The following is a 9,059-nucleotide window of genomic DNA, read 5'->3' on the forward strand; positions in this document are numbered from 1 at the left end:
TGCTATTACTACTACTACTTCTAATACTGTTACTCCTGCTACCACTACTACTACTACTACAACTACGACTACTTCTGCTATTACTACTACTAATATCACTGCTGTTACTACTACTACAACTACTACTACTTCTACTACTTCTGCTACTACTACTGCTGCTGTTACTACTACTTCTGCTACTTCTACTACAACTACTACTACTGCTGTTACTACTACTTCTGCTACTACAACAATTACTACTACTACTGCTCTTGCTACTACTTCTGATACTACTACTAATACTACTACTGCTACTAATACTACTGCTGTTACTACTACTTCTGCTACTACTACTACTACAACAACAACTACTACTTCTGCTACTACTACTGCTGTTACCACTAGTTCTGCTACTACTACTACTAATAATACTACTACTTCTGCTACTAATACTACTGCTGTTAATACTACATTCTGCTACTACTACTACTAATATCACTGCTGTTACTACTACTCCTACAACTACAACTACTACTACTACTACTACTACTACTGCTGCTGTTACTACTACTTCTGCTCCTACTACTACAACAGCTACTACTGCTCCTAATAATAGGAATAATGTTGACAAAACGGATCTTAACAAGTTACTAACCCTGTTTACGGTGACACCCAGAATTCCATGGAATAAGTATATGTGTCAGTTAGAGGAAGTGAAATCAGTCTAACTTACGGATTTGCACTGTCTGTTTACTGGAAAAGCCATTTAAACCACAGCGATGAACCAGCAGACAGTTTCTCACCAGAGAAATCTGAGGGAAGACACTGAACTGCACTATGAGCTGTGATCAGAGTAACATTTACTGAGGAAACTCATCTTTATCACCTGGACAGAGTGGCCTGCATACTGACCTTCACTTCCTGCTCGCTTTGGTCACTGTGAGTTTACTCTTCATTCACTGCACTGATCTGATTCAGTAGAGCTGAAAGGACAATGATAAAGTAGCTGAAATGTGGTTTAGCCATATCAATACTGCTGGTGTCTGGTTTCCTAGTCAGAACTTTATACTGACCCTCAGCTGTAAGATGTTAATATAGTAGGTTCACAACGGCACAGAAGAGAAACGCTGACTACTCTGTGAATCTGTAACATAGTAAAAACCCTCTGAGCACATCTGCAGCAACATCAGCTCCATCCTTCATCTGATTCTACGTTTTTTTAATGTTTCTCTAACTCGAGCACATGCAGCTATTGGGGTAGCTATGAACTCCAAGGGCAGTCTGTGGATCTGTGGAAACAAGTTTCAGTGTATTCTGAAAAAAAGAATACATCCAGTACAGGACCAAGCCTGCTTGGGCTCCTAAGCATTTCCACATCTTCATCCTCTGCCAAAGTAATGCTTTGAACACACCCCTTATCCCCTGTACCGCTGCTAATCATCAGGTTACCTCGGTGGTTCTTTCATTATGTTTGGCACAGTAACGCAGTCTGACCATAATTCTGATTGCAAATCTGCCAGGCAAAAAAAAAGAAAAAAAAAAGAGCTTGGTTTTTAAGACCAAACGAATCCCACGAAGAGAAGAGAATTGCACAATCTTCAGTTTCTGTGCTGAGAAATGCTGGATGTACTAAGAAGTTTCACTGCAGTACTCAGTATATAAGTAGATTTTCCACCTGCTACTTACGTATTTCTGTTTTAGTAGTTTTGTGGAAGACACTTTTACCTTTACTTAAATATTTTATGCAAGTAACAATACCTTTGAGATGATTTCAGCTCCTCCCCCCAACTCTGAACCTCAGTTCTGTTCTCTCTCTCTGTCCTCTCCTGGTCAGTACTAATGGTGTGTTTGTGTGTGTGTGTGTGTGTGTGTGTGTGTGTGTGTCTAGGTCAGTTATGTGGTCCTGCAGTTCTACTCTTTGTATCCTGATCTTACTGATCTCTACACTCACTACTGGTAAGAACTGTACTGTCACTACTTTATCATCTTATTATAGGTTACATTCTTTTTGCTTACTGAACAAGTTTTAGGCATGATGGGTCTCAAAATTTCATCTTATTAGTGATAGTAATAATCCACTGTTCTAAAAATAGAAATGTTTTGAGTTATTTTTGTATATTCCTTTTGATCCATTTGTCCTTTTTGCTCTTTCAGTGTCTTTATCAGCTGTTGCTCCATTGAAGGTGAATCTTCATGGCTCTGCTACTCTGCCCTGCTCTGGGAGATGTTCTGGTTTGGTCAGATGGACTGTGTTCAGTAAACCTGGAGATGCTCTGGCTGAGTGTGATCAGACTTCATGTAGATCAGTGAAGGAGGGATATCAGATGATCTATGATCAGTATCTGAAGGGGAATCTCTCTCTCATCATCACTGACGCTGATTTCAATAAGAGGAACAGGTACACATGTGACTGTGATGGCAAAGACATCTGTGACGTACATCTTCAAATTGAGCGTAAGTGGTTATTTGTGGCCTTCACTGACCATACAGGACTCTAGTGCTTTACATATTTGAGAAAAGGTTCCAAAGTTGGAAATGTACAATTATCCAAAATGTCTTGGTGCTGAAACATTAAGATTTCTAGAAAATTGTTAGATAAGGGTTCTAGACCAACCCTTGAAGAACATCATCATCCCTCCTCCACCAAACTTTACAGCTGGCACAGTGCAGTCAGGCAGGTAATGTTCTCCAAACCCAGACTTGTCCATCAGACTGGCAGATAGAGGAGCGTGACTCATCACTCCACAGAATATGTTTCACTGCTCCAGAGTCCAGTGGTGGTGTTTTACTCCACTCCATCTGATACTTCACATTGTGTGAAGCTGCTCAGCCATAGAAACCCATTTCATAAAGCTCCTAACATGCAGTTCTTTTGCTGATGTTGCTTCCTGAGGCAGTTTGGAACTCTTTAATAATGATTCAACAGAGGATAGACGCTGTGCACCTGGCAACCCCACTCTGTGAGCTTGTGTGATTTGCTGCTTCGTGGCTGAGCTGTTGTTGCTCCTAAATGCTTTCATTTCACAATAACAGCATTTATAGTTGTCTGGGGCAGATCTAGCAGGACAGATATTTCACAAGCTGACGTGTCAGAGGCGGCATCCTATGACAGAGCCATGTTTACAGTCACTGAGATCATTAGTACGACCCTCTACTGACACTGCAAGGCTGTGTGCTTAATTTATCCACCTGTTAGTCATGGGTGTGGCTGAAACACCTGAACTCAATAATTAGAAGGGGTGGCCCAATGCTATACATACATGATGTGTTGTTTGTGTGTCGTAAGAAGGTGCAGGATATTCTCAGAAGGGCGCCGCAACAAAAACACACCTGCAGAAAGTGATGAACAAACCTGATGCTCAACCAGAACATAACTGACCTAACCCTAGATGTGTCCAGCTTAGTGTCCAGTAATCAGACGTGCACTTCGGTGGCTTAGGCTGTGAATAATGAAGCTCTTGTTTGTTCTTCTCAGCCTTGAACACTACAGTTCAGATAAAGCCTGGTGAACACCTGGTCCTGGGCTTGGATGCATCAGAAGAAGTGGAGGTGCTTTATAGTAGTGCACGATCAAGTAGATCATCCAGTGGTCAGATGTGTACAGTGATAATACGGTCACTACAGTGTAAACCTGAATATGAACAGAGAGTTTTGGCTGCTCTTCATCTGAGAAATGTGACTCCATCTGATAGTGGAGTTTATACTGTAATGGAAGCCAGGAATGAAGAGGTCATTCACACCTACACAGTGACCGTGGGGTCAGCAGGTGGAGGTGAATTAAAGGGTATGTTATTACAGGCTTTCTTTTAGTTTGGTCAGAATTCACTTTAGTTGTGTTTTAGTTAAAGTCGCTGTGTTACAAACCTGTTTTTGTTTGATCTGGACACAGATGAAGGAGTTGCCATACCAGTGTGGGCGACCGTACTGCTGGTTGTACAAGTAGCTGTGATTGTGGGATTAGCAGTGAAGATTGTGCGGCTGAGGAGATTCATGAATGACCAGAAACTCTGAGAGATCTTCACTGATCAGTCTCTTTTCTTCTCTTTCATTCTTTCCTTCTCGTGCTCTGTGGTTATGTCCATGCATGACGGTGGCTATTGATGTGTATCTCTTCTTCATCTGTGATGTTGAAATGTAACATTTTATTTAATGATAGTTCTCTTCTTCTCAGCTAAGGCATATTTTATTCACCCACTCTACTGTCTAGAAGGTCTGAAGGCCCCTTTCATTACCACCAACTTAGCAACATGCTAGAACTCTCATTCTGAGGCTTGTGCACACTTTAACTGTCAGAACCTGGACGTTATCAGGAGCCTTTCACTGGTCATGGGCTTTGAGACCTCAGCTACTTGCTCTACTTTTCCATCCAAAGAATTTTATATTATATTATTATATATTTTTGTTGGCACTGTATTTGGACAATCCTCTATCGCTAATCTATAACTGATAACAAACCACCTGCTGCTTCTCAACCCTGTTGATTAGGATTAGGATCAAGGTTAGAGTGAGGTTTAGGTTTTGGTTTGATGTCAGGATCAAGGTTACAGTGAAGTTTAGGTTTTGATTAGATATCAGGATCAAGGTCAGGGTGAAGTTTAGGTTTTGATTTGATGTCAGGATCAAGGTTAGGGTGAAGTCTAGGTTTTGATTTGATGTCAGGATCAAGGTTACGGTGAAGTTTAGGTTTTGATTTGATGTCAGGATCAAGGTTAGAGTGAGGTTTAGGTTTTGGTTTGATGTCAGGATCAAGGTTACAGTGAAGTTTAGGTTTTGATTAGATATCAGGATCAAGGTTAGGTTGAGGTTTAGGTTTTGGTTTGATGTTAGGATCAAGGTCAGGGTGAGGTTTAGGTTTTGATTTGATGTCAGGATCAAGGTTAGGTTGAGGTTTAGGTTTTGGTTTGATGTTAGGATCAAGGTCAGGGTGAAGTTTAGGTTTTGATTAGATATCAGGATCAAGGTTATGGTGAGGTTTAGGTTTTGATTTGCTGTCAGGATCAAGGTTAAGGTGAGGTTTAGGTTTTGATTAGATATCAGGATCAAGGTTGAGGTTTAGGTTTTGATTTGCTGTCAGGATCAAGGTTAAGGTGAGGTTAGGTTTTGATTTGATGTCACAGGATCAAGGTTACGGTGAGGTTTAGGTTTTGATTTGATGTCAGGATCAAGGTTACGGTGAAGTTTAGGTTTTGATTAGATATCAGGATCAAGGTCAGGGTGAAGTTTAGGTTTTGATTTGATGTCAGGATCAAGGTTATGGTGAGGTTTAGGTTTTGATTTGATGTCAGGATCAAGGTTACGGTGAGGTTTAGGTTTTGATTTGATGTTAGGATCAAGGATAAGGTGAAGTTTAGGTTTTGATTAGATATCAGGATCAAGGTTACGGTGAAGTTTAGGTTTTGATTTGATGTCAGGATCAAGGTTAGGTTGAGGTTTAGGTTTTGGTTTGATGTTAGGATCAAGGTTACGGTGAAGTTTAGGTTTTGATTAGATATCAGGATCAAGGTCAGGGTGAAGTTTAGGTTTTGATTTGATGTCAGGATCAAGGTTAGGGTGAGGTTTAGGTTTTGATTTGATGTCAGGATCAAGGTTACGGTGAGGTTTAGGTTTTGATTTGATGTTAGGATCAAGGTTACGGTGAGGTTTAGGTTTTGATTTGATGTCAGGATCAAGGATAAGGTGACTTTTAGGTTTTGATTTGATGTCAGGATCAAGGTTATGGTGAAGTTTAGGTTTTGATTTGATGTCAGGATCAAGGTTAGGTTGAGGTTTAGGTATTGATTTGATGTCAGGATCAAGGATAAGGTGAGGTTTAGGTTTTGATTTGATGTGAGGATCAAGGTTACGGTGAAGTTTAGGTTTTGATTTGATGTCAGGATCAAGGTTAGGTTGAGGTTTAGGTTTTGGTTTGATGTTACGATCAAGGTCAGGGTGAGGTTTAGGTTTTGGTTTGATGTCAGGATCAAGGTTATGGTGAAGTTTAGGTTTTGATTTGATGTCAGGATCAAGGTTATGGTGAAGTTTAGGTTTTGATTTGATGTCAGGATCAAGGTCAGGGTGAGGTTTAGGTTTTGATTTGATGTTAGGATCAAGGTCAGGGTGAGGTTTAGGTTTTGATTAGATGTGAGGATCAAGGTTAGGGTGAGGTTTAGGTTTTGATTTGATGTCAGGATCAAGGTCAGGGTGAGGTTTAGGTTTTGATTTGATGTCAGGATCAAGGTTAGGGTGAGGTTTAGGTTTTGATTTGATGTCAGGAACAAGGTCAGGGTGAGGTTTAGGTTTTGATTAGATGTTAGGATCAAGGTCAGGGTGAGGTTTAGGTTTTGATTTGGTTTTTAAATTTTGATGTTAGTGTTAGGATCAGGATTAGCACTAGTTTTAGGGTTAGTGGAAATTAAAGTAAATTTGATAGATATTCAGTTTAATGTAGATTAAATAAGTATCCAGAAAGCACCTGCAGTGGATTATCTAAATATTTGGACAGTGTGTTGTTATAGACTATGGAAACAGAAGTTGTCAGTAATATTTTATGGATGTTGACAAAATTATAGCTGAAACTTTGTCTGTCGACATCTGAAAAATGGTTAAAATCTTATTCTTACACCGATCCCAGTACATCATCATCCTGATCTTCTGCATCCCCCTCATCCTTTTGAGCAATGCAATAAAAATGGATCTTTAAGAGATGCTCATTGGAAACTTTTCTTTACTGTAATAATGAATTTACACATGCGTTCTGTATGTTATGACAAATTTCCCTCACAAACAAAAAACAGTGGTCAGCGCTGGCTCCATGTAAGTCTCAGCTATGACCGGAAGAAGGAAGATCAATAGCAGGAAATGCCAAGACCACTATGAGATTCTGCTGTGAACTGAGCCAAAGGAAAACCAGAGATAGTGTCCACTATCTGGATCTATCTGACCCACTTTAAAGACCAAACAATAAGAGACAAATCACATCTTACACTATCCACACCTCACTGACCACAGCTTTATCTTTAATCGTAACAATAGTCTGAGAGGCAGCAGCTTTAATGCAGTTATTTTAGTGCAGGAGTGCCCCCTTTTGGACAAACTCCATCACAGCGGGCAGGTAGATGCAGCACAGATCCTACCTGTGTATTAAAGGGGAATTCCACAGAGCAGGTACTATTTGGGTGGTGGGTCATTCTTAGCACTGGAGTAACACTGATGTGGTGGTGTGTAAGCGTGTGTTGTGCTGGTGCGAGTGTATTTTTAAACACTGTCCACTCACTGTCCACTCTATTAAATGTCTCAATAATAATGCTAATAATAATACTCATAATAATGATAATAATTTTAGTATCTAAGATTCTTATATAATTATCTTGATAACTACAACACATCTAAAACTTTTTACTCAATTTAATAAAATCTCTTTACAATCATCTCTAAAATAATTTCAGTAAAATCTGAATAATAATAATCTCAAGAAATGGTCTCAATAGCAAGGTTAATTATCACAATCTGAATAATAATCTCAAACCATCTGTTTGTGAGTGATTTTGTTTAGCACCCTTGGTGAAGGTCAGTTAGAATGGCAGCATGCGCTGGACTTTAATTGGGGGATTTACTGGCTGGACACAGAGATGTTCATAAGCTGTTCACCCTGTTTACTGTAATGAAAATTCTGTTGATCATACTGTAAACATGCACCTGTTTAGAGAAAGTGAAAGTAATGTTTGATTTACATATTTTAACTGAGTGTTTCCTGGAAAACCGGTTAAGCAGCTTTATGAGGATACTAACCACCAGCACAGCGTTTCGGGGAAAAGTGACACTGAACCTGAGTTTAGACCTGAGATCAACGACATTTACTGAGGAACCTCATTGAAATTCATCTTTATCACCTGTACAGAGTGACCTGCACACTGACCTTCACTTCCTGCCAGCTTTGGTCACTGTGAGTTATTACACTCTTCATTTACTGCACTGATCTGGTTCAGTAGAGCTGAAATGACGATGAGTTACTGTCTAAATATGAAATGGATGATATACAGTGGCTGAAATGTGGTGTAATGATGTTAATTATGGTGGGATATGGCTTTTACACTTGGTGTTGATCTTGAGTTGTAGTAGTTTTCCAACACAACACGGACTCTCTGAGCACTTTGTTGATACGCAACACAGTAAAAACCATCAAATTGTGACCTGTGAGCATGTTTCCATCAACATCTCCGTTAACACTGTGATGTGCTCTCCGTTTGGCTGTACCTTGTCTTTGGCACCACCTTACTAAAGGTTTGTGAAGCTGCAGTAGGTGCACGTAAAGGGGAGATTTAAGGCAGTAGGTTTTGTCTGTGATGTCACATATTCCATCTATCCACTGCCTGACCCTCAGAAATGGGCTCACATATAGAAGAAATAGACTCCAAGACTTCATTAATAATCTGTGGACAAAAGTTTTGTGTCCTAAAAAATGCCCAGGACCAATTCTGGCCTTCCCGGTTCCTTATAGCAAGTCTTGCTCCGACCATAATGGTGGCCTGTATGAGCAGAACAACATGTAGCTACCTGCTCTGTGTTATCTCACATCACTATCAGAAAGCCCTTCTTTTCACTTCTCAGCCTCAGACGGTGCGGCATCACAACTGTGGGACGGTAAACGCACAGTGGATCTGTTCAAAGGAGCAACACATTCAGGAAAGAACCAACAGGTGAGCCACATTTACACCAAAGATCTGCCCATTTAGGAAACCTGTCTGCTGATTTATACATTAATATCTATACATATACTGGTTACTACAAACGGTCTCTATAGAGTAAAAACAAGACTCAAGAAGTTGAGTCTGTGTTGGGTAAAACTGTGGACTGTTCTCTCTCTCTCTCTCTCTGTTCTCTCTCTCTCTCTCTCTCCCTCTCTCTCTCTCTCTACCTCTCTCTCTCTCTCTCTCTCTCTCTCTCTCCTCTCCTGGTCAGTACTGATGGTGTGTGTGTGTCTGTAGGTCAGTCATGCAGTCCTGCAGTTCTGCTCTGATCTTACTGATCTCTACATTCACTCTTGGTAAGAGCTGCACCGTCACTACTTTATTAACCTTTTTACTTTTGTGTTTTAACATCTC

General features: G+C 40.2%; 1 protein-coding gene across 2 annotated transcripts; it reads left to right on the forward strand.

The window, feature by feature from the left end:
• The first annotated feature begins 811 nt into the window (after positions 1–811).
• Positions 812–5,351, forward strand: LOC108415249. Of its 2 annotated transcripts, XR_005129194.1 has the most exons (6): positions 812–918; positions 1,868–1,935; positions 2,134–2,433; positions 3,455–3,763; positions 3,869–4,687; positions 4,772–5,351. XR_005129194.1 is itself a non-coding variant. In XM_017688262.2 (5 exons), the coding sequence occupies exons 2-5, from the start codon at positions 1,875–1,877 to the stop codon at positions 3,988–3,990; spliced, it is 792 nt and encodes a 263-aa protein (XP_017543751.2). In that variant the 5' UTR covers positions 812–918; positions 1,868–1,874; the 3' UTR covers positions 3,991–5,351. The 2 variants fall into 2 exon arrangements, 1 of the variants encoding a protein (XP_017543751.2); XM_017688262.2 differs by having other exon boundaries at positions 3,869–5,351.
• Positions 5,352–9,059: the final 3,708 nt, after the last annotated feature.

Source organism: Pygocentrus nattereri, chromosome 20, assembly GCF_015220715.1.
Source record: "Pygocentrus nattereri isolate fPygNat1 chromosome 20, fPygNat1.pri, whole genome shotgun sequence".
NCBI classification, from domain to species: Eukaryota; Metazoa; Chordata; class Actinopteri; order Characiformes; family Serrasalmidae; genus Pygocentrus; species Pygocentrus nattereri.

What these genes read in the sequence shown, in the direction of transcription:
- LOC108415249 (XM_017688262.2), top strand. Translation starts at nt 1,875, where the DNA reads ATGTGGTCCTGCAGTTCTACTCTTTGTATCCTGATCTTACTGATCTCT. An exon ending in GATCTCTACACTCACTACTG is followed by an intron (nt 1,936 to 2,133) that starts GTAAGAACTGTA and finishes TTGCTCTTTCAG; the next exon opens with TGTCTTTATCAGCTGTTGCT. An exon ending in CGTACATCTTCAAATTGAGC is followed by an intron (nt 2,434 to 3,454) that starts GTAAGTGGTTAT and finishes TGTTCTTCTCAG; the next exon opens with CCTTGAACACTACAGTTCAG.